This window comes from Dermacentor albipictus, chromosome 7 (assembly GCF_038994185.2).
Source record: "Dermacentor albipictus isolate Rhodes 1998 colony chromosome 7, USDA_Dalb.pri_finalv2, whole genome shotgun sequence".
NCBI classification, from domain to species: Eukaryota; Metazoa; Arthropoda; class Arachnida; order Ixodida; family Ixodidae; genus Dermacentor; species Dermacentor albipictus.
In genome coordinates, this window is record NC_091827.1 from 107,290,026 (window position 1) to 107,315,112 (window position 25,087).

Consider the following 25,087-nt stretch of genomic DNA (forward strand, 5'->3'; position numbering starts at 1 on the left):
ACTTCGTGATGAAAAAATACTGGCTGTAAGTACACACGACTGCCGCTACTACGCAGTCGGTACGACTTCTGGTCGAAGTTAACTGGTACACCAGGTATAATGGTAAATTAAGTTTCACGGATTCTTTGTCTTATAATATTTTATTTTATTTACCCATAATATTATGCGCCAGAAGGAGTGGGCCCATAGTTCAACAATTTTCCAGAATGAGTAAGTCCCACTGTGACACAAGAGGTAAAAAAATTCCGAACTGCTGCTTGGCACGTGCTGTACTCTTTTGTGCGTAAAAATCTCATTACCAACTTTCCTTCAACAAGCGTCTTACGTGGGATTCGTCCTTATGAAATCGTTGCGTCTACGACTCAAACTTAGCGTTCCCCGGAATCGCAGTCTGCACTTCGTCATAGCTTGTGAATGATGCAGGGCACAAACGCAAAAAATTGCCCATCAATAAAGGTGTCACCTTTGTGGTGGGTACGTATGAACTTTCCATGGCATCGAATATTGCATATGATAAAATAATTAAAATTAGCTGCACTGTCTTTAGTATCTCTGACATCATTAACCGCTTCACTAAAGCTCCCATTCAGCTAGGTTCCAACAAGCCTATTTTTTCCGAGAATTTTTTCTTTAAGAACATTTCAACCTACCGATTTCGCTTTCCGCGGGGCGTGCAAAGCTTCTGATGGAGAAGGTGAACAAGCACCTCGCATCCTTTATTTTCGTTGCGCTCCGCCTTTATCGTCAGGGCGTGACACAGCATGCCGGATGCTATAACGACTACAGATGCACTACAATGAACCGCCTGCAATCATACCTGCTTTTGCTATGAAGACCTTTGGCTTGCTCAGGATAGAATATCGGTAAAGCGCCTACCACGCCTTCGACAAAACGCAAAGAAGCAACTGAATTGGGACCAAACATCTATGTGTGAATTGTGTGAACACCGCCGATCCGCAATTCACGAAAGTTGCACAGGGGCTTGGAGAAGTCCCCTATTTTCGTTGCTGAAATACCGATTTGTAGAGGTCATTAGAGAGAGAGAGAGAGAGAGAGAGAAATTCATTGATAACCACTAGTTTAGTCAGTTGGGCCTAGGCGTACCACGATGGGACGTCGAGGTTTTGCCTCTTCGCCGCTTCGTAAGCCTATTGGGTAGCCCAGAGCTGGTTGTCGAGATTGGAGTTGCGTTGGGTGGTGTGCGATCTTGACGAGAAGGTCACAGAATTAGGGGCTGGGTATTGATGTTTGCACTCCCATAGCATATGGGGGAGTGTTGCTTATTGACTTTTACAGATCTTGTACGTGTGGCTTGGGTAGATGTCGAGGTATATAATGCGATAGCATGTTGGGGAGGGGTATGTATCGATCTGTAACAGGCAAAGTGAGGTTGCCTGCGCTCTGTTTAACTTGCAGTGAAGTGTGGAAAGGTTTTCCTTTCAATGTAAAATGACTACACATGATCGTTGTATCTTGCAAGGCGCTTGCGTCCTGCGGGTGCACCTGCACCGCCTCCTGCACGGTTGACTAGTTCCCGTGCTACGGAGTATGAAACCTCGTTGAGGTTCGTGATGTGCGGGTGGATATCGCCGGCGTGTGCTGCGATCCAGATGAGAGTGATTTCATTTTCACACGAATGCGCGGCTTCTTGTAAGGAACGGAGTAGTTATTGAGAAATACGACCCCTGATACAGTTGTTTATTGCTGTGTAAGAATCATTCAGTATGGTGTGACAGGCTGGGTCGAGTGTGACCATCGTGATGGCCCCTTCCTCGACAGTCTTGTTATTTCGGGTAACGATGCTGGGATCATGTTGGAGCAAATCACCTGTTGTGGTAACCGCCGCAAAGCGACGCCCATCTTGGTATTCAGCTCTGTCGACGAAGGTGAAGCTCGCGGTGTTGGCATAAGCTTTGATGAGGGAGGTAGCTCGTGCCTTTTCCGTTTTTTTGTTGTGGCCTGGGTACAAGCTTTTGGTAATAGGGTCGGCATGTACCCTTTGCTAAATGTCCCGTGCTATTGGATTTTTGTCTCCGTGTTGACGTTGGTAGATGATATCAAGAATGGCTAGAATGCTGCAGCCCGTTTCCACAAGGGTAAGCCGCTCCAGTTGGGATCGACGTTGAGCTCGGTTAACCCCTCTAGGGTGTTGTGGATACCTAATTCTAGTAGAAGTTCCCTGCTGGAGTGGTTGGGTAGTCCTAAGACCTGCTAAAAGGCTCCTTTGATGAAGATTTCCATTTATTTTTTCAGCTTTGTACCAGTTGAGAAAGGGCACGACGTAAGTAATGCGACAGATGATAAAAGACTGGACTAGGCAGACGAGGCTTTTTACCCGCTCGTCGGTTGGTCACTCGTTTCGGCCCTCTGGACGTATTAGCGGTCGGTCGAGGGATCTTTGAGATAGCCGTAGAGTTGGCTCCGTTGTCTTCTATGGTCATACCAAGAACGCGGATGCTAGGGACCGCAGGTACGGGTCTGCCATCCCTCAGGTGGAGTTCGATCTCCTCGTATTGGCATTTATTCGTGGAGGTCCGTGGGGGGCGTCCACGGAGTGTGAGGTGGTATAGGAGAAGCTTCGACATTTCAGGGGAACAGCGGAGTCCCATGCATTGAAGATAATTTTCTACGACGTCAATGGCGTCTAGAAGGGCTGTTTCGATTTGGCCGTCACTGTTCTTTGCAGCCCTGATTGAAATGTCGTCGGCGTATATGGTGTATTCAATGCCTCCGAGTTCTGGTAGTTCTTGTGCTAATCTTAGCATAAGCACAATAAACAGTATTGGTGGAATGACAGTGCTTTTGGGTTTGCCCGCGCTGCCGAGAAAGAGTTCCTTTGATTGAATGTCTCCGACCGAGAGGAAGGCCTTCCGAGTGGATAGGAAGTCTCTTACGTAGTTGCAAGTGCGTTCTTCAAGCTTGAGCAAGGAGATTCGTTCAAGTATGGTGGAGTGCCCGATGTTATCGAAGGCGCGCTCGAGGTCGAGGCCGAAGATCGTCTTTGTGTGACGGGATTTGCCGTCTAGGATTTCACGCTGAATTTGGAGCATAGCGTCTTGGGAGGAAAGGTGCTCTCTAAAACCAATTATCGAGTGGGGGTAAACAGAAGTATATTTGAAGTGAGTGTTTATCTGCGTTCGGTGTGCGTGCTCCATGACCTTGCCTACACATTAAGTTAACGAGATGGGCCGTAGATTGGTGAGGCTAGATGGCTTACCGGGTTGGCGTATAAGAATCACTTTGGCCGTTTCCCATGTCGGAGGAATGAATCCTTGCCGCGAGCAGTTGATGTATAGGGTGAGTTGTTTCACCGATGGGTCATCTACATTTCTTAGTGTTTTATTCGTATCACCATCTGTGGCTGAAGCCGAACAGCTGTTCAGCTTGTGCAGAGCAGCATGAATCTCTGCCACGCTGAGATCCTCATCAAGGGCAGGGTTGGAGGTTCCCATGTATGGCCCGTGAGGTCGAGTGGGCCCAGACGAAATATGCTTTTGACATCAGGTATTCTTAACGTGGTACTGGCCATGCGTATTCTTTCTGTGAATGAAAGCTTGGTGAGGCACTCTTGTTCATATGAGCGAGTAGTTGGGCTGTCCAGCAAATGTTTGAAGATTTTCCACGAGCAGGGGTGCTGGACTTGCCCGTCTAAAGTGTTACAGAGCTCTCACCATTCCTGTTGACTTAGAAAGTGGCAGTGTGCTTCAATTTTCTTGTAGAGAATTGTGGCCTTCTGTCGGAGTCTTCTATTGAGCCGTTGTCCCTTCCATTTAGAGAGGATGATGTTTTGGCCCCCATAAAGTGGACAAGTCTACTGTCCATGTGCTCAAACGGGGCATCTGTTGTGAAAGTGCAGGTGGCCGATTTGGTAGCAGACTGTAGATCACACGATCACGATTCTCTGTCGGTAATTGGACAGTCCATTGTTGCTGTTACATGGAGTTTACGGAAGGCATCCCATTCCGTCCAAGTAAGGTCCTTTGTCCTTATCGTAACGGCTGTTAGGTGTGGGAGAAAAATTTCAATGCTCTAATGATCACTCTCGAGCTCGTGTTGGTTGTTGCGCCATTGGGCGTTGTCTGCATTTTTGGTGAAAGCGAGGTCTGGCGTCGTGTGTAGTTCAGCGGAAGTTCCGAAGTGAGTGGGTAAGGCTGGGTCAGTAATGAGTGCAAGACCAATATTATGGGAGACTTGCAATAAGTTACGACCTGCAGCAGAGCTGTGTCTGCAACCCCATGCTGTGTGCGCGAGATTGAAGTAGCCTCCGATGATGAGGAGGCTGCTGCCTACGATGTTTGTGATTTGAAAATGCCCCTCCTACTAGGGCCAAAGAATTGGCCTGTAGTATGAATAAATAAATAAATAATAAACGAAATAAATAAATAAATAAATGTTCCGTGCATTTTTGAAGAGCGTTAGAAGTCGGCCTTGGCGTTGACAAAAAAGTATTGTAGATATTGAGGATAAAGATTCCTTCCTTTCACTTTCTGCGCGGGATGAGCTCAATAAAGGGGTGTTTGATGCGCCGATCATGTAGATCGTGTTCGATTGCGGTAATTCTTTTTCGAATGTGTGTGGAGACTCCATGTGGAGCGTTGTTAGCGTTGAAAGCTTGATATCCAGGAAGATTGACCGGAGTGTCGTACGTTTCCTGGGGCAAGATTACGTCGGGTTGGCATGAAGTAGTACGGAGGTGTTTATGGAGAACGGGTTGTTTGTTGAGGTAGCTTTGGCAGTTCCACTGCCAAAAGGCTATATCAGTGTTAGTGTGGGCCTTGATGAAGGATAGGGGATGCCACAGGTGGCAGGGTGGTGACGACGGTTACTGTTATGAGCATGTCCCTGACTTTGGAGTGCACTTTCCCCTAAACTCCTTCTTGAGGAACTCGCGTTTTCGGGGCTGGCCTTGAGAGTTTTTCGGGTTGGGTGTTTCTAGCGGGTTCTGGGGTTTTGGGTGTGAGTTGTGTTTTCGGTTGTTTGAGGACGTGAACCTCCTCGGTAAGCTTTTGGATTAAATCACGCAAAATTGCATTTTCTTTCTTAAGGTGTTTGATATGTGTGTTGTGTGTGTTGGGTTTAGACAGAGGGGGGGGGGGGGGCGGATTTCACGTGGCCCTCTCGCGAGGCACCCGTCAGGAACTCTGCGAAGCACACCTTTTCTAAGGTAGGTCTGACTCTTGGAGTAGACGTGCATTTTGATCTATGGCCCGTCCTAGGTCTCGAGAGGGAGCGGGACCGGAACCGGTGGTTGATCACCATGGGCGGGAAATCTTCTGATTGAAGGGTTGATTACGTGTCGCTCGGCGTTCTCGGAGACGTCTACGTATAACGTACGGTGTTTTGTATCTGGAAGTACAAACTTTGCCCGTGGTGAGGTGGGGTTCACTACACAAAGTGCACTTGCGGGTCATTAAAACAAAATAATAAATTGCGAAACAGAAGAAAAATTCATACACTGCCATTTATAAAATACCAAAATTACTTCAAAGTGAACTATTAGATTACTCGGCAATCGTTTTATTCAACATTTTCGAGTGGTTTTCGCCCATGGGTTTCTTCATGGGGTTCTCATCTTACTTAGTGACGCTTCATTTGTGCAGCACTCCATGATGTGCCATAAAATAAAATGCATCTTAAAACCCATTGCCTGAATGGCAATACCTTGTAGTGTGATAAACGTGGCGGTGGTAAAGTTTGTCTGTCATTATACGCACCTTTCGCACGTTATGGGAAATTTGTTCTTGTGTTTTCTAAAATTTCTGGGTGCTGCATCTGCGAGGTGTGGTTCTTGATGCATCAATGATTCCTTCAAAAGCAGTGAGTCATCCCCCCCCCCCTTAACTAGGAAATATTTCCTATTTGGAGCTGGCTGTGATGGCTCATGGGCTCAGCATCTGTATGGCCTTACGCACAATGAGACCCCCATTGAAAACGCATTGCTTTCTTTGGTGCGCGAATAATGGATGTGTTGCACTAGGGCGAAATCAGAACGCTCCTAGGGCTGGCGCTTCGCGGCACCTTTTGCACCCTAAAGAAGCTGCCCTGAGGGCTGGAGAGGAAAATAATTTTGGCGCCACTGTGAACAAAAATGACATGCCTTCTTTTCCTGGGCATGGCGTCACTTCATTTTTGTACCCCCTTAAGTGTTCCCACGACACGCATATTCGCCTAAGCTCTTTGTGCACATGCGCCTAAATGTTTCCAATGTGTTTGCTTCTATTGAAACTCAGATTCTACGTGGAGATCTTCCTTGGTGACCATGTATACATGGTGCACTCAAGCTTTGTAGACTCAAAATTCTTGAGGCTTCACTGCCTCACGCTGCCGCCTGAATATTCGTCAATCTTCTGAAGGCACTCATGATATTTCAAGATGTCAGAGTCAGGGTTGTCGAAAAGGTAATACTCAAAATTCTTGAGGCTTCCATTTGCACGTGCATAAAAGCGACAAAATGCATTTCGCAGCAACATTACTTTTTGATCAGTGGCCCTCTGCTTTGCCGAACATAGTCAAAAGAGTAGGAGACAAACACACGGACATTTCACTGCGCACATGTCTGTGGTCTCTAAAGTTTCGGAGGATGTATTCTATTTATTCGGGCTTTTATTTATGCGTAATACTGTTTGTTACATTTGCAGTGGTATATATATATATATATATATATATATATATATATATATATATATATATATATATATATATATATATATATATATATATATATATGCTGTCAAGAAGTAACATAACTTTAGCGCACAATTTAGCGATATCAACAGAAACATACGCAGGAGCAATTAGCGCTGTAGTGCAATTTTTTTCTTTTGAGATGATTTGGCACGCGTGCGCCCCAATTACTTGTGGCCGCTCATTTATATAGACACAAGCGCAAGTGATGTAACTGAACACAATTCTTTCACCATACGGATGCGCCTGTTGTATACCTTCGTGCGAGTGATCTTATTTAGTGGCGTCTCTAAGCAAAACTCCCTTTACCATCCTTCATTCTCCGTTTTCAACGAACCATCTGTTTCAAGCAGTAGGCGGTATTCTTCATATGCCATACGAATGCGTGTATCCCTTCGTAGCTGCACGGGAACACGACAGCAGTTATGCATAATGTACAGTCATCATCATTACGGCTTTAGGTTTATTTGAACAGCCGAAATGCAACTGCTTAGAACTTTCTAAAATAATTACTTCACGTTAAGTGCTATTCGAGGTTCCTAAATTCCTTTCTGCAGCGTGTCATAATTATTCATGGGAACAAATAAATAGTGCAATAGACAACCGCCGAATGGTGCGAATGTCTGCGTCATTCACAGCCTGGACGTTCAAAGACAGCTGTGGGTCGAGCTCACTTTTGCACTATGTGCGTGAACAAGTGCGTTCGTTGTCGGCTGGTCACGTCCCGCAATGATTCGATCCCATTTTCGAACTTGCTATTCTCGTCCTTTATTAGAAAGAGTCAAAGTTACACAGCGGGCCAAAAAAAACACTAAAATTAGGTGCGATGAAAGGGAAGCGGACAGTGCACAACCAGTCATTAGGATTTTTTACTCGGCTGCTTCAACAAGAGGGAAGAAGTGTGCCCGCATGCCCACCAATTTTGTGTACAGCTATGTGGTTTGGTGTTATTGTTCGCAATGTATATATTGCCAAGTCATCAGCTCATTCAAGAGAAGACGAAGAATTAATCCTATAACCTGATGCTGCACATTAGGGCTTTTCGGGAATCTGCTGGCACTTCGAGAGGTCCCGCAGGAATGTGACGCTGCCGCCTGAGTATTCGTCAATCTTCTGAAGGCACTCATGATATTTCAAGATGTCAGACTCAGGGTTGTCGAAAAGGTAATACTCTGAAAAAGAAACCTGATTTCCTGAGTCTTCATTTTAACATACTTGAACATGCATTCTCTTTGGATACCACTCCTACCCCTAGTGTCAGAATATCGCTACTCAAGAGACTGTCACTTTCTTGAGATTAGCACTCTGAGCCTACGCCGCTGGCTTGTGTCAATCTGTCAGCCTCCTGAAGTCCCACCTTTCAAATAAAATATATTTTCAGTTTTTCTCCAGTGTGCATTTAAGAGAAGCCGCGTCACACGGGTTTCTCAAATACAGCAAGGGCTGCACAGCTAATGCCAGCTGACAGCGGGAAATTATTTCTCAGTGTTAGCCTGCACCCGCGCGCCACACATCTCGGAGGTGACGCAAAAACTGACGCAGGTAACGGGGACTTCGCGGGCGCGCCGCTTACGGGGCAGCATGTCCAAATGAAAGTGTGAGACAGAAATCACGGTGCGCTACATGGCTCATAGGCGAAAGCGCGCCAGCGATGAAATGTGGGACACCATGCAGAATGAGGAAGCATAGTACAGACTTCGTGCCTGCGTCACTAGCTGCCGTAGCGTACTATGGTCACAGTCGCAGTGTACTGCAGCAGTCTGCTCATACATGAAGCTTTTTTAGCGCTAGCAATACGCTTTGTTGCAGCACTGCTGGAACGATAATGGGATTACCCTGGACAGTCATCGTATACAGTGACCACATATACTAAATGAATGTCGAGGTGGCAAGTCGTCAGAAAACAGTTTTCAAGGAAAGACTAAGTTTTTAATGGTCTAAATGCAGGTGTGTTTGCGTCCGTCGATGGTTGGATCTCATTATTGCGTTTCATAATGCCCTTGCATTCAACTAAATACTATAAACAACGTAAGAAATATATCGTACTGTAGCTACTTCTGTGAGCACAGCAATATCAAAGCTGAAGTTTTCAAAATGCACTGTTCAAAACGCAATGCAAGACGTAATAAAGATCATAAGACCTCAGTTCGATTATTGGTCTGAAAAACTGCAATGGGGTGACTTGAACTTGGCAAGCCCTTGTTTTCATTGTAATGTTTCGCTTCGTCTGCCCTTTTGCTGCTTTCCGTGCCATTCTTGCGCATGAGATCATGAAGAACTATCCAGCCTACTCTCTTGCATAACTAACTTGGGCTTTGGACAAGTGTTGAAATTTAGCTACAATATTGGTAGTTTTGCCATGTATCAGTTTGCGCAGCGCTCAGCCTAACAGACATATGCAGGCTGAGCAGAAAAAAAAAGAAAAGAAATCATTCCCGTCCCCGTTCCCGAAACAAATCTGTTCGCAACGCTGACCTTGTCGTCGTGATTGTTGTATCGTGCAATGTGTCTTCGTATGCGTTTTTTTAGCGCCTAATGTGCCTTAGCACTAATCACTTATTCTTGTGCTTAATAACCTTCTGTCTGCGTACATACCAACTGTCTACGAAAATAAACTTGATGAAAATGCCTGCTTTCGCATACGAGTAAACAAAGTCCCATAGGTGGTTCTAGTTTTCACAACTGCGTAGAATAGCCTCTAGTTCCTTGTGTTACGATTGCATGCTAAACTCGAGTTTCCCGTTCCCATTTGGTTTTGCTGCGGTAAACGCCTATGTGCTATTATTAGGGTATTATAATGGTGCCACGCTTATCACTGGTAATATTAAAGACCCCTGCAAAAATTATGCCATTCATTCACACAGGAATCTTTGGCATTGCACCTATGTAAATCTTTTAAACTTTGCCGCAACATACCAGCTTAACACAATGGACAGGCCTTTAAAATATATATTTCCAAATACCAACCTAGTTTACACGGTTTTGTGTAAGAAACAAAGGAAGGGTACTTCCTACGCTTCAAATACGCATTTGGGACACTTGGCAGGTATTTTATAGCTGCGTTATAGATCAGTTTTGTCCTGAGCATGGCATTGGTAATCCTGACGAATACACTGCTATAAGGTAGCAGCAAAGTTTGTACTAAGTGCCACAAATGCGTATATTTGAACTAAGTACCCACTGGAGGTTGCCGATTAAAATTTATGAAACTTCGGCTGCCCTTCTGCAATATATTTATTTTTAAATTACCTGCTGAGTTATGCTGTTGTATTGCGGTGAAGTCGAATGACATTCGGAGGTGTAATGTCGAAACTTTTTGATATATATTGTGTGATCGAAATGCAGGTTACACCTCAAATGTACGCAAGGGCTAACCTAGCGAGCAAAACTGATATCTTCGAACACTAGAAGAAGTAACAATAAAAGCACGAAATACATAAATATATTTTTGCTCACAAAAGGTCTTTTTTTAAATCTCATTAAATTTATTATGGGAACAATGCAGGTTTTTTGTTTCGTTATTGAAATGGAATGTGAAGGCATCGAGCGACATATGAAGACAGGAGAAGTGTGCCTCGCCTGTTTCTTTTTGTTTTTGTAGGTTTATAGTACAGAGAAATACATCAAAGCAGGCCGAAAATTGTCTAACTACCAAGAGAGCCAGAAAGAAAGTGCGCCACACTCGCATACTAACTGGCGTTAGGTAGAAAAGATAAGGATTATATCAATATATTGCTGCTACTGCGTTTGTCGGAATATAAAATGGCCCTAACATAACTGCATAACAATTTATTTTAGGTGGCTTTGCAGATAATTATATATCCTTTACTTATATTTGGCCAGAGACTGCGAAGGATCATATATATGCAGCGAAAAGAGCTATACGGCATCCGCGCAAAGTGTTCTGAAATATTAAAAAATACATTTTGTGGTTTGACGTGCAAAAACCACGATATAATTACGAGTCACCCCGTAGTGTGGAACTACGGGTTAATTTCGACCACCTGAGCTTCGTCAACGTGCCTGCAATCCGTGATACACGTGTTTCTTTTTTGTTTTTACATTTTGCCCCCGTCGAAACGCTGCCACCGCGGCTCGGATTTGATCCCATAACCTCGGCCTTAGCAGTGCAACACCAAAGTCACTACACGACTAGGGTGTGTAGGCTATCTTGAAATCCACTGTATAGTATGTGTGAGTTAACTTGTGCCAATAATTAAGAGATGCTAATTGATGAAGTAACTCAGTATTTTTCACCTTTGCCTTCAGCAAATGAAAAGGTTTTTAGGGTCAACTCATATTATCAGTAGACACAAATGACTGTAACATATCTAAAACATTGATTTAGGTGAATGACCCTCAAAGGAAAAGTTATAGAGCCCCCTGAGAAATATCCAAATTATTTCATTTTAGAAGATAACGACTGTGGTTCTCCTTGTTCAAAAGAACACGGAAAATTTCCGTGTTCAAAAGAATTGCGCGAGATTCATAAAACATGTACCATGTGACTAGAAGATTGTGTGAAACCACATTAGTGCCTTCAAACATGCCACCAGCAAAGGAACGATTGTACAGTGAGACTGAACACTTGAATTCACCTTAAAGGGCCTCTCACTAGGTGTGGCCATTTTGAGCTGACCAAAGTACTTCATACAGTCAAAGGAAGAGCCATGTTAGTCAAAGGAAGAGGGAAAGAAAGCTTCCCTTTGAAAGACAAATGCAAAACTTGCCCAGTAAACCCTGAAACTTCAAGATCACGGCTTCACGGTTCTTCATCGTAGTGGTTCTTGTTACCAAGACGCTGACTACGTTTCATGCAAACCTGTCATTACTAACTACTCCGCGGCGGCAGTTGCAGTACTCGACTTTCGAGCTGCACAGTCAAAGGATACCGAAATTTGCGACATCACCCGGAGCCTTTCTGTTTATTACAGTGTTCCCCCTGAGCGCAACCTCGAGATACTTTCTTCAGCTCATACAGTCCGAAATGGCATCCTTTATCCCCGACGTACAGGAAGGGATTCATATATACCTCTGGTGCCGGAGGTCGTGCGACCATCGGTACTTTTCATGTGTCACGACACCCCCTCTGCTGACAAACTGGGTCAGCAGATGACTCTTGCTGACGTTAAAAAAGGGTTTTGTACACTATTATCGTGCACTATTCATAGTGCACCACTTGTCAAGTTCGGAAGGTCGTCGCAAATCCACAACCTGTGCCTTGACAAACAATCGCCGCGCCTAACGAACCGTTTGATATAGTGCGCATTTATCATATGCACCCACCTTCTCTCAGCAAGCATGACAACAGATTCCTCATGGTGGTCACGCACTACCTAACTAAGTGGGTAGAAATTGCAGCCGTCCCTGATTCTGCAGCCACTCATGTCGTGACATTTATTAACGAGGGCCTGATATTATAGCATGGCACGCCACATTTGCAGATTTATGACACTGACACTTACAGTGTCAGTGCAGATTTATGACACTGACAATGACACTTATGTCGCGTGCTTTAAGAACTTTCTTGTCTAAACATGAAATACGACATTCTTCAGCGTCCCCTCAACGGCCACAAACGAATAGACGGTCGGAACACACCAACACCACTATAAAAGACATCGTTTCTTCCCACGTCTGTCCCACACACCATGACAAGGATGACTGCGTGGCTACTGGGGTTTTCGCTCTACACATATCCCAACAGGGTCACTAGCGCCCCGGCGTTTCAGCTGCTCTACGGGTCGAAGCCATGGTTACAGTAAGAACACCTTCTTGGCTCTGACACACCTCACAAAAGTGGAGTCCAGTTTGACTCTGTACCTGGCTCAGCTCCAAAGTCGGCTATCATTATTTTACCACCAAGCACTGTTCAACACGTCTTCTCAGCAAAGTGCTGCTCGCTTTTTCCAACCAGGCGATATAGTCATCGTTCTACGGGCATTGCATTTAACTCGGCGCTGCGAAAAATTGTCACCCCGGTATTCTGGCCCTTTTTGTGTTGTGGAAGCTCTGTATCCTACGACCTTTCGTTAAGCAAGGATTCCCGAACTTGATGAAAACTATCGCAAACGCACTTTTCCTACTCATGCTAGCCTGATGAATCTTTTTTTTCTGCGTGAAAGCTGTACTGAACTCCCGTCTTACTCCTGTGTGAACTTGAGCGGAGAGGGGGTGGCGAGTGTAACGGTAACAAACAACGCTGTAAATGGAAGAAGAGGACGAGAGTGGCAAGCAAAGGGACATAGATGGAGTTGGTCAACGGAATAGTTGGTTTTTGAAACAGCTGAGATTTGGATCTGCCATGCACCACTTGGAATCCTTTAAAGGCATCACACTCCTGTTACAATAATAAATTAGTTGAATTCGCGTTGCGCCTAATGCTTGTAACAAGGTAATACACTGCAGAGAATGCATTGTCATTATACCCCACTAAATTGTTATGGCCCAGGAATTATTGATGTAGGTAACACCACGAAATGGCAATTGGGCAATACTTTACCTCTACGTAATATTGACACGTGTACTTATCTTTATCGGGCAACCACGTTTCGCCGCTTAACAACTGTAATCGCAGAGCGAGGGACGCGCCTGCATGTATCCGACGTTTCTGGAAAGTTATCGACGCTTCTATCCGCGTGCCTGTTGTCGCCGAACCTTGTGTTATCAGATTTCATCGCGTGACACGAATGGTGTAGAACTTTGTGGAAGACACGCGGGTCCCATCAGTTAACCTGGAACATTCGACGACTGATCTATAAAAGCCGACGCGCTTGACCCGCTGATCAGATTTCCGACGATCGCCGACCGTGTTCGCCGCTATCGTTGTGCTATAAGTGTAGCCTGTTTTTGTGGGCACAGGTTCGCCCAATAAAAGCTACTTTTGTATTCCACCGTATTCTTGCTTTCTTCACCGTCACTACCACGTGACATCTGGTGGAGGTGCTTTTGGTCCATGTACCGGACGCCCCCGACAAGCCGTGATCCAAGCCCGGAACGCAAAGACAACACCAACGCAGTCCCGGACCATCGAGCAAGCCGCCGTCTTCAACGACTGCCCCCGGAGCACGGACTTTTGCCTGAGACGACCAGAAAGATTGCCACCAAGTCCACCCCAATGGCAGCCCCGGCATCGCCCATCGTGCTACAGCAGCCCAGGGAGCCTCCGACGTTCCGTGGTTCAACTTTCGAGGACCCGGAAGGCTGGCTTGAGACGTACGAGAGAGTCGCTACGTTTAACAACTGGAACAGCGACGACAAACTGCGATGTGTCTTCTTCGCATTGGAAGACGCGGCCAGGACGTGGTTCGAGAACCGAGAAGCCACCCTAACGACCTGGGAACTTTTCCGAAGCGGCTTCCTGAAGACATTCGCAAGCGTCGTACGCCGAGAACGAGCCCAAGCGCTATTGGAAACCCGGGTGCAGCTACCTAATGAGACGACCGCGATCTACACGGAAGAAATGAGCCGTCTCTTCCGCCACGCCGACCCTGAAATGCCCGAGGAGAAGAAAGTCCGCCTGCTGATGCGTGGTGTGAAGGTGGAACTTTTTGCCGGAATGGTACGAAGCCCACCGAAGACCGTCGACGAGTTTCTTCACGAGGCCACCAGCATCGAGAAGACACTCGAGATGCGAAACCGGCAATTCGACCGCCGCACGACCTCGACAAACTACGCCAGAGTTCAGTCACTGGCCGCCGACGACCTACGCGAGACTATCCGAGCCGTCGTGCGGGAGGAGCTACAAAAGCTGTTCCCATCATCACAGCCTCAAGTGGCTTCGATTGCCGACGCCGTGTGTGAGGAACTCCAACAACTTGGAGTAGCCCCTGAATCGCCGCAGCGTGAGCCGCAAGCGATGACCTACGCCGCCGTCGCACGCCGTCAAGGACCCACTCCGCGACCGCGCCAGGGCCCTGTCGCGCCACAGTTTCGTCGTCCGCCGCCGCCAGCACGACCACCCGTCGCCCAGCGCACCTACGCGAGGAAGACGGAGATCTGGCGTGCTCCTGACCACCGTCCGCTCTGCTACCACTGCGGAGAAGCGGGTCACGTCTACCGACGATGTCCGTACCGGGAGATGGGACTGCGAGGTTTCGCCGTCAACGCGCCGCGTCCACAGCTTGGCGAGCGCCCACGTGACATCGCCGATTACCTCGCTGCTACTCAGTGGAGCCCTCGACGGCCGTCCCGTTCGCCATCACCAGGCCGCTATCTGTCGACGCAGCGCCGACCATACAATGGCCCAGCCCGGGGCCGGTCAGCGAGCCCATATCCGGAAAACTAAAAGCAGCAACCGATGGAGGTGCGGTTGCTGTTCGTCGAACTGACGAAGATCCTCCGCCGCCGACGAAGACGACGACGAAACGATCTCAACGACATAACAACGACACGCCGCCGTCCCGACGAAGTCAGGAAGGCAAGACTACACCGACGAACGACGACTTGACGACGCGACGTTCCAACTTCAGTTCAACACGACGCAGCCGCGATCCGACGCCACGACCTAACTGCAACGCAAGACAAAGAACCACCGACCTCGACGTGCTTCTCGACGGCCACGCAGTCACCGCCTTAGTAGACACAGGAGCCGATTACTCCGTCATGAGTGGACCCATCGCCGCCCAGTTGAGGAAAGTTAAAACTGCATGGGAAGGCCCTCAAATTCGGACCGCTGGAGGACACCTGATTACGCCGACAGGGATCTGCACGGCAAGAATTACCGTTCATGACCGGACTTACCCTGCCACCTTCGTTGTCCTCCAACAGTGTTCACGAGACGTCATTCTCGGCATGGACTTCTTGAATCAGCATGGCCCAGTCATCGACCTGAAGTCGAAATCGATAACGCTGTCACAAGCTCAAGCGATACCGCCGGAGACCTGTCGTAGTCACCACGCCTTGAGTGTGCTCGAAGATCAAGTGAGCATCCCGCCGCGTTCCAGCATTATTATTTCCATCGGCACTGAAACACCCGCTGACGTAGAAGGCGTCATCGAGGGCGACCAACATCTACTGCTCGACCGTGAAATTTGCGTCGCAAGAGGGATCGCTCGACTCCATGCAGGGCAAGTGGAAGTTATGCTAACCAACTTCAGCCAAGAGTTCAAGCACATCAACAAGGGCACGACAGTCGCATACATCGAGGAAATTCTGGAAACCAGCAATGCCTATGTCCTCTCGGATTCAGCCGTATCTACCCCGACGAGCATTATCCCCGAACCAGACTTCAACGTGAATCCAAGTCTTCCTATGAGTAAGCAGCAACAGATCAGAAGTCTTCTCCGACGATACAAAGACTGCTTTTCGACGTCATCGAGGATTCGACAAACACCAATTGCAAAGCATCGTATAATAACCGAAGAGAGCGCTCGACCAATCCGCCAGAGCCCCTACCGAGTTTCGACGCGAGAACGTGAAGCTATTAGACAACAAGTCGACGAAATGCTGCGCGACGACATCATCCAGCCGTCAAAAAGCCCGTGGGCTTCTCCTGTAGTCCTGGTAAAGAAAAAGGACGGAACCCTACGCTTCTGCGTCGATTATCGTCGACTGAACAAGATCACGAAGAAGGATGTGTACCTCCTTCCACGGATAGACGACGCATTGGATCGGCTCTGCAACGCTAAATACTTCTCGTCGATGGACCTCAAGTCTGGCTACTGGCAAATAGAAGTCGACGAGAGAGATCGCGAAAAGACTGCCTTCATCACGCCAGACGGCCTGTACGAGTTCAAGGTCATGCCATTCGGACTGTGCTCGGCGCCTGCAACGTTTCAGCGCGTCATGGACACGGTGTTAGCCGGACTGAAGTGGCAGACGTGCCTTGTTTACCTGGATGACGTCGTTGTCTTCGCCGGAAATTTCGACGATCACCTTAGGCGGCTTGCGACAGTGTTAGAAGCCACCAAGTCATCAGGGCTCACTCTGAAGCCGGAAAAGTGCCGTTTCGCTTACGATGACCTTTTGTTCCTAGGCCACGTGATCAGCAAATCAGGAGTACGCCCCGACCCACAGAAGACAGCTGCCATCGCAAAATTCCCGCAGCCCACCGACAAGAAGGCAGTGCGCAGATTCCTTGGCATGTGTGCCTACTACAGGCGCTTTGTCAAGGACATTTCACGCATCGCTGAGCCGCTAACGCATCTAACCAAATCTGATGTCGAGTTCATGTGGAAAACGCCGTAGGCCGATGCATTTCAAGAACTAAAACGACGCATGCAGTCGCCGCCGGTACTTGCACACTTCGACGAGGACGCCGATACCGAAATCCACACTGACGCCAGTAGCCTAGGCCTCGGTGCCGTCCTTGTCCAGAGGAAAGAAGGACTTGAAAGGGTGATATCGTATGCTAGCCGGTCGCTGTCAAAAGCGGAAAGCAACTATTCTACGACTGAAAAGGAATGCCTCGCCATCATTTGGGCTACAGCTCAATTCCGCCCTTACCTCTATGGCAGGCCATTCAAAGTCGTCAGTGACCATCACGCATTGTGTTGGCTAGCTAACTTAAAGGACCCTTCAGGACGGCTGGCGCGGTGGAGCCTCAGACTACAAGAATACGACGTCACGGTAATATACAAGTCCGGAAGAAAACACTCGGACGCCGACTGCTTATCGCGCGCCCCCATCGATCCCCCGCCGCAAGACGACGAGGACGACGACACCTTCCTTGGGATAATAAGCGCGGAAGACTTCATTAAACAGCAACGAGCCGACCCGGAGCTAAAAGGTCTCGTCGAGTATTTGGAAGGGAACACCGACGTTGTCCCTAGGGCATTTAAGCGCGCGTTGTCTTCGCTCACGCTGCAAAACAACCTGCCCGTGAAGAAGAACTTCTCGCCAGTCCGCGCCAGCTACCTTCTTGTTGTACCGTCAGCGCTGCGTCCAGAAATACTGCACGCCCTACACAACGATCCAACCGCTGGGCACCTCGGATTCTCCCGGACGCTGTCGAGAATACAGGAAAGGTATTACTGGCCGTGTCTGACCGCCGACGTCGCCCGTTACGTCAAGACATGCCGAGACTGCCAACGACGCAAGACACCACCGACAAGGCCAGCAGGATTACTACAGCCGATCGAACCTTCTCGCCGACCATTCCAGCAGATTGGGATGGATTTGTTGGGGCCGTTTCCGATATCAACATCCGGGAATAAGTGGATCGTCGTGGCGACGGACTATCTCACCCATTTTGCTGAAACTAAAGCTCTACCAAAAGGCAGCGCAGCCGAGGTGGCGAAATTTTTCGTCGAGAACATCCTGCTGCGACATGGTGCCCCAGAAGTCCTCATCACAGACAGAGGAACGGCTTTTACAGCAGAGCTCACCCAAGCCATTCTGCAGTACAGCCAGACAAGCCACAGGAGGACAACTGCCTACCATCCGCAGACGAATGGTCTCACGGAGCGCCTGAACAAGACCCTCGCCGACATGCTAGCAATGTACGTCGACGTCGAACACAAGACGTGGGACGCGGTCCTGCCGTACGTAACCTTTGCGTACAACACGGCGGTGCAAGAAACAACACAGATCACGCCGTTTAAGCTGGTTTACGGCAGGAACCCGACGACGACGCTTGACGCCATGTTGCCGCACGTAACTGACGAAGAGAATGTTGACGTCGCTAGCTATCTCCAGCGCGCCGAAGAAGCCCGACAGCTCGCCCGCCTGCGAATCAAGAGCCAGCAGAGGAACGACAGCCGACACTACAACCTCCGACGACGCTTCGTCGAGTACCAACCTGGCGACCGTGTTTGGGTATGGACCCCGATACGCCGACGAGGACTCAGTGAGAAGCTGCTGCGACGCTTTTTCGGAGCCTACAAGGTCATCCGACGTATTGGCGCACTAGACTATGAGGTCGTGCCAGACGGCATTTCGCACTCACAGCGGCGCCGCGCACGATCTGAAGTGGTCCACGTGGTGCGCCTTAAACCATTTTACGGACGCTGATGAACTTCCTTAGTTTGTTGTTTTCTTTGCTACGAGTGCTTTTCTTTGTTACTTTCGTTTGTATGCAGCATCGGGTCGATGCTTTTTAAGTGGGGGGTAATGACACGTGTACTTATCTTTATCGGGCAACCACGTTTCGCCGCTTAACAACTGTAATCGCAGAGCGAGGGACGCGCCTGCATGTATCCGAAGTTTCTGGAAAGTTATCGACGCTTCTATCCGCGTACCTGTTGTCGCCGAACCTTGTGTTATCAGATTTCATCGCGTGACACGAATGGTGTAGAACTTTGTGGAAGACACGCGGGTCCCATCAGTTAACCTGGAACATTCGACGACTGATCTATAAAAGCCGACGCGCTTGACCCGCTGATCAGATTTCCGACGATCGCCGAACGTGTTCGCCGCTATCGTTGTGCTATAAGTGTAGCCTGTTTTTGTGGGCACAGGTTCGCCCAATAAAAGCTGCTTTTGTATTCCACCCTATTCTTGCTTTCTTCACCGTCACTACCACGTGACAATATTATGTCAAGCTTGCCCGTGCCAATTTGAATAAAATAGCAAAAAATTCTCAACATGAACAATCGAACATTGAATCCCACGGCAATGCCACGGGAGCTCAACCCCGCTTCCAATACAGTATTGTGTGACACGGCCATTATGGTAAAACGCCACGGAAATTTGCACATTTACCTTTGGAATAAGTTTCCACTGTGACTTTAGTTCACACAATATTAACAGGTCATATTTAAGGCAGCATGCAGCATTCAGCTATCCTGATTGCAACTTAACTGGAAACACGGACGAAAACGGAGCATGTGCTGCGGCGATAACCGGATAGTAGAGGAATGTATTAGCAGATTCTGTAGTCACCGAGATCGAGAATTAGGTAGAGTAGGGTGCGTCGATGCTGGTTCCCGCAGCCTCCCACTTACGTGAAGCACAAACGCGCGGCGTGCGTCAGTTCAAAGTGAAATTTTAGGACGACTACTCACTGGCGCTGGAATTTGTGCTTTATATTTACTTGACGAGGTATACGTCTTCAAAATTGCTGTTCCTGACTCATGCATCCTGACCATTCCTGTGAAGTACTAATTTCACTCAACTCACCGTAAACCCGGACAGCTACTTCGTTAATGATTATCTGCGTTTGCAAGTGACAAAGTGGCAGCAGTTACTTAGCACTATGGTTGTGTTAAAAAAAGAAATATTGAGCACTGCGTCTGTTAGCATTCACTTGGTCACGTCACTGAGATTCTTAGGTGATGCGAATGCGTGCGTGGCAGTGGCGAAGCCAAGCGCCATCTTTGAATTGGGGGCTTTGCTTCGGTGACGCTGTGAACTTCTGCAACTGCTTACTGTCGCTTCGTAATTTGATTTCAACACATTCACTTGGTAACAATAGTCCCCCCTCCCCGTATTGTAAAACGCTCCCTCGCTGAACAGTGCAAGTCGACTGAACAAACACCATCGCGATGCCCCACCTCCATAGAAGTGATCCCTGTGCTTCAATGGTACTCAGCGCCAAATTCGTAAAGAGAAAGACGTCTTCACGAAGAAGACTCCTTCATGAAGAAGATGTCACCGCCATTTGCGTTGCGCCGCTGAGCGCAATGGCGCGGGATGACATCCAGGCAACGCCAGGTGCATTTCGTTGGGGGAAAAATGCAATAATGACCTGGTACCGTAGATTAAGTGCATGACCAAAATTATTCCAGAGTCTCCCACTACAGCGTGCATCACAATCCGACTGTTCATTTGGCACTTAAAACCAAAAATATTTTTTAAATGTTTTTTTTTACCAAGGCAGCGATCGAGAGGGAGCCCTGCGCTCAACTCGGTTGGAGGTCTTCAAGCCTAGGGTCGCTCGAGAACACGGAATTAGTTTCGTAGCGAAGTGTTAACCGCATGTTTTTTTTTTCTCGTTCCTATACCTATCCTAGCAAGTCCGTGTCATGGGGACGTTTCTTGTGATAATTGTGACGTAGCGATGTGTGATCCAATGACTATAAAAAGAAAAAGAAATACATTCATTGCGAAATTTTCCTCGGAACTGCAATACAGAAGTTTCGCGCGATACCTACGGGTTTCAGTGCAGTTGCAGTGTGCAACGAAGCATTGGTCTCCGTTCACATAATCAAGAGTGAGTTGGTAGACAGTGCTGGAATCTGAAAGAGAAAAAAAAGTACCTAGTTTAGGATTATTCGAGGAGGCTCCCTGCGGTAGCAGGCGAGTTATAAAAAATTCCGGAGTTATTTAGTGGAAAATGCGGTAGAAATGCGCCGGCATTACGCTCTACCTATTTGAGGTACAGCATCCATGATTTAAGCCACGTTCACCACATTACACGTTCGTATTGTAGCGGAGCTAGTATCGAACCCTCGTGGTGGCGGCCGCGACCTAGAGCGCTAGAGATAAATAACGCGTCTTGCTACCGGGCCCGAGCAACGGTATGCTGCTTTACCGGCCAGTAATTGAGGCTATAGCGTTGAATTGGCAGGGACAAAGAAAAAACGCCAGCACATGTGATATCCTGCTGTAGATAACCGGACGTAGCACACGTTCTGTCATCTTTCTTGTTCGTGTGACTCTAGCGCTATGTCCGCAACTATTGCAATGAACTAACTTGCCCCGAAATCTGTATTGGATTTCACCGGCTACCTGCCAAACTTAACCGCCGCTGCTTGCAAAAAAGTTAGAAGACCCGAAAAAATTTGGTGATCCAGCCCAATTTGGTGACCTGCAGACGCGATCAGGATTTCTCCTTGCGACGCAACACAGGGCATGCCGGAGAGTGCCTGATTAAACGGTTCAACTCGTCCGAAAAATATTTCGCGCCTCAGAATGTCGTCAGCTGGTTCGTCAAGTTGGGGGCTTCCATGGCTCAGAATCTAATTATCACACAACCCAAATATGAGGTTCTTGAGTATGTCCTCCCACTGCATGTAGTCATGTGCCTGCTCTTCCCTTCACCGTGTGCCACACATTGCAAGTCGAAGCATGGTTCCCTGATCCTCTTCGGTGTGATGAACTCCCGAAGCAGCCCTCTAATACCAGCTGTTTTTGTGAAGGTGGCCGGTCCTCTACCATTGGAGCGCGTACCGGCGGACGTCCCACTTCTGACCTTATTGTCGACTCCCCAAGTGTCACCGGTGAGCTACGTTATCCTGGCGCATCGTGCCTATACCTACAAGCGCCGTAGCTCTTGCATAAGGTCATGCGGGGTCACCGAAACCACCGCAGGCAGCTGAGGGAGTGTCGCTGCCATTTTTCCTGTCGCACACGAACAGCGATCCTGCTACGGTGACGACAACGTCTCAATGAAACATAACTTGTCTCGGAGAGGTGACACCCCCCACATATGCCATGTCGAACGCATAGGCGGACAACCTGCATGGCACTTCGCACACATCCTTTCCTTCGCCGGCCACTCAACGGGGTTCGGCGATCACTTTAGCGCCTTTGTATACATCTCCCTTACCTTTTTTATCGTCCTCAAAACTTCTTTATCTGCCTTGCACCGTTACCTACGTATGTAATGGATCCGGTGCTATCAATGCTCTTCCGGCTTTCTTTCCACCACAACTCTTAACTTCTTTCTTATCACAACAGCTGACAGGCTGATGCTTCCGTCCATTTTACATCCAACCACTTCTGAAAGGTGTATATTACATAAGGGTATCAATGCATGAATTCCTTCTCATTCCATTAGAATAGAATGCGAAGTTTCGCTCTTCGCATTTTGCTGAAGAATACACATACCTCATCTTGTATCGAGTATTTGCGAAGGTAAGTTTGGCCCTCAGGTAAAGAGCACGAGCCTCAAATAGCAAGACACTGCCCTTTGTGAGCCTGCTTCCCTTCCCTTCTTATCTTTTTTTAATATTGTACGTCTCTATTGTCTAATTTGTTTCCATAGTTTGCATCCAATTTGATGTCTGTTTCTCGCACATTGTTTTTTGATATCTCCTGGTTTTCTAATAAAATCGCACGGAAAGGTAATACTCGTAGTGCCATAGCTCGAAAGTGCGAGCCCACATCTCGTCAACGAACAATACAAGTTTAAAAAAAAACTACTTTGTGAAAAACAATGCCCGCGTATCTCTAATAATTTAGAGTGCTCTGGCTTGGACACCCTACGACAAAGTTTCTTCAAAGAATAAGATATTGAGACCTAGGCGGCAATCTTCTCAAACGACATTTGCAAGAGTGGCTGGATACTATTGAAAACTTGTCCTCATAAGCCAAACCCCACGTACAAACCCTATGGAATAAACTTCGATAAACGCTTAGGAAATTTTCTGAATATATGAATGTATAGTCTTTGTTCCGGCATATATGGTGTATTTACCGGTAGGCGTTTCGGCGCTCAGTTAAGCGCCTGTGATTTATATGACTAATTGTGACTAGTCTTTAGTCCTGACCAGCCATTACATTTAAAACTGTCGAGGACGAGAATTGTGGCTGTAATATAAAGAATTTCTTGCTATTCAAGCAAAGGTACTTCTGTGAGCTTTGAAGACGTGAGGCCTGTGCGAGCGCCTTTAGATGCCTAATGCTGCACCTCTTTGCCCACTAATTCACCGATCCTTGATTTCCTCTCTTTCTCTTTCTGTCTCTCTCTCTCTCTCTCTCCGTGAATATTGTCTTCCACTCATAGCCAACCAGGCACCATATCTTTAAGTATCCCAACCTTTTCTTTTCTCTTTTCGTCTCTCTCTCTTGCCAGATTGGCCGAAACAAGCTCAAGCCTCTTATCACTGCATTGCCGTTGTGTATCGTGCCATGAATTGTTCATATATTGGGTCGTTAAAGTAGTACTGACACCAATACGCACGCTTCAGAGTTTTCAATGCATAAATACCATAAACAATGTTGAAATGATATTTCGCATCAGCTAAAATTTAATCAATAAGGCATGCTAATCTGAGGATGGCTATTTACTGATATCGTTCAATCCACATGACGTATCGCATGAGTGAAATTATATAAGGCACGAAAAGATATCAAAGCGAGAACACCAGCTCACCGCTTCCGTAAGTGACGTAAAAGACAGTGTTGTTCGCTACTTCGAAGGTGGAGGTGTCGCTGATGCTGAAAGGAAAATATCAAATACATCAAAGTTAAAATATAATCAAGCATTCTCGTGCGGCCCTGTAAGCAATCACACCACGCTTAATTTTCAGATACCACGTATAGCCTCGAAAAATCTGCTTTTTTTTTGTTTGGCAAAATCAACGACCAAACACTGTCGCCACTCCTATACTTCGCCGACAACATTATTCATTCCGCCGTGCACCAGGTGCGGTACATTAACCGAACAGCGGCACCTAAATTCACCATAACGCTTTTCCCCCGGCAAGGTGCAACGTGCTTTGATTAACAGGTGTATTTATTTTTTTGATGTCGAAATATTCACTCAGAACCAATCTCGAAATATACTGCAGGATAACTTTTTCTTGGAGGACTGCCTGGTTGCTCAACGACATGGTAATGTAGTGCGAAAAACCTGAAAAGTGAGATTCTAAGTGACTTTTTTTCTTCCGTCTGTCACTTAGAATCTTCCTTGTCCGTTTTTTTTTTCTTACACTACAATACCATGTCGTTGAGCAATCTCGAAATGTTTGTGAAACTTATTGGCTTTCTTAGGGTACTCCAAGCACTCTCAAGGAACCATCCATCTATTTATCTATCTATCGCTCCGTCTAGCCATTTTACCGCCTACTTGTGTCACTGCACAGTCCGTGGTGGAAATGGTAGAGCATAGGGCCGATGTTCTTTGAAAAGAGGGTTCGAAACCAACTGTCAGGTCAACTCGGGTCACGGACAGCTGTTCAAAGAAACTCTTTGACGACTACTTGGACCAATGGGTATTTGACACGCAGTCGGCGCTGGTGTTCCATGAATCTCTTTGATGCCAACTTGGGTCGCTCTGTATGAGCCAGTAGATCTATGCTCATTTACAATGAATGTCTACTCGTGAAATTAGGCGCGCGGGAATGGCTATGTTCCTCTCTACAATGACGAATAAAATCGCTAAAACGTTTCCGCCTATGTGGCGCAATATTGAACCCACGTCACAAGTGTTCCTCAAGGAGAACAACGCGACCCCTTCACAGGCTGCGCCACAAATTCACTGCGTATGTGGCACTTTTCAGTCAAGTCTGACGCCGAAGCTTTAGCGAGCTGCGTCATGGTGCATTAGCTGCGCGCCGCTCTTCAATGAGCATTAGGCCAACTGGGGTGAATGAGTTAATACCATACAATGTGCTGCACGTGGAACAGTTCTCAGCGTATGCTGGCACCGGAACTACTCGCTTTTCGTCTCGGAGCTAGCGCCCAGACTTCTCGGCGGCATCACCAGATGGCACAGCTTGTCCAAAAAGAATCGTGAGAGTCCGGTTTTCACATTGCACGTTTATTGTGCTTTATACCCACATGCACACTGTGCATT

At 47.4% G+C, this 25,087-nt stretch overlaps 1 protein-coding gene across 4 annotated transcripts in view; it reads right to left on the reverse strand.

Annotated features, from left to right (window-relative positions):
* LOC135903514 (uncharacterized) overlaps window positions 1–25,087 on the reverse strand; it is a 95,467-nt gene that overhangs the window by 49,922 nt on the left and 20,458 nt on the right. For 3 of the 4 annotated variants that reach the window (XM_070521416.1, XM_070521415.1, XM_065433827.1), the window contains exons 4-5: window positions 23,663–23,727; window positions 20,718–20,801 (exon numbers count right to left, since the gene is read on the reverse strand). In XM_070521416.1, coding sequence (XP_070377517.1) covers window positions 20,718–20,801; window positions 23,663–23,727 — 149 coding nt within the window. Of the gene's footprint in view, window positions 1–7,709; window positions 7,857–20,717; window positions 20,802–23,662; window positions 23,728–25,087 lie in introns of those variants that run through there. The other variant, XM_070521414.1, reaches the window with a different exon arrangement.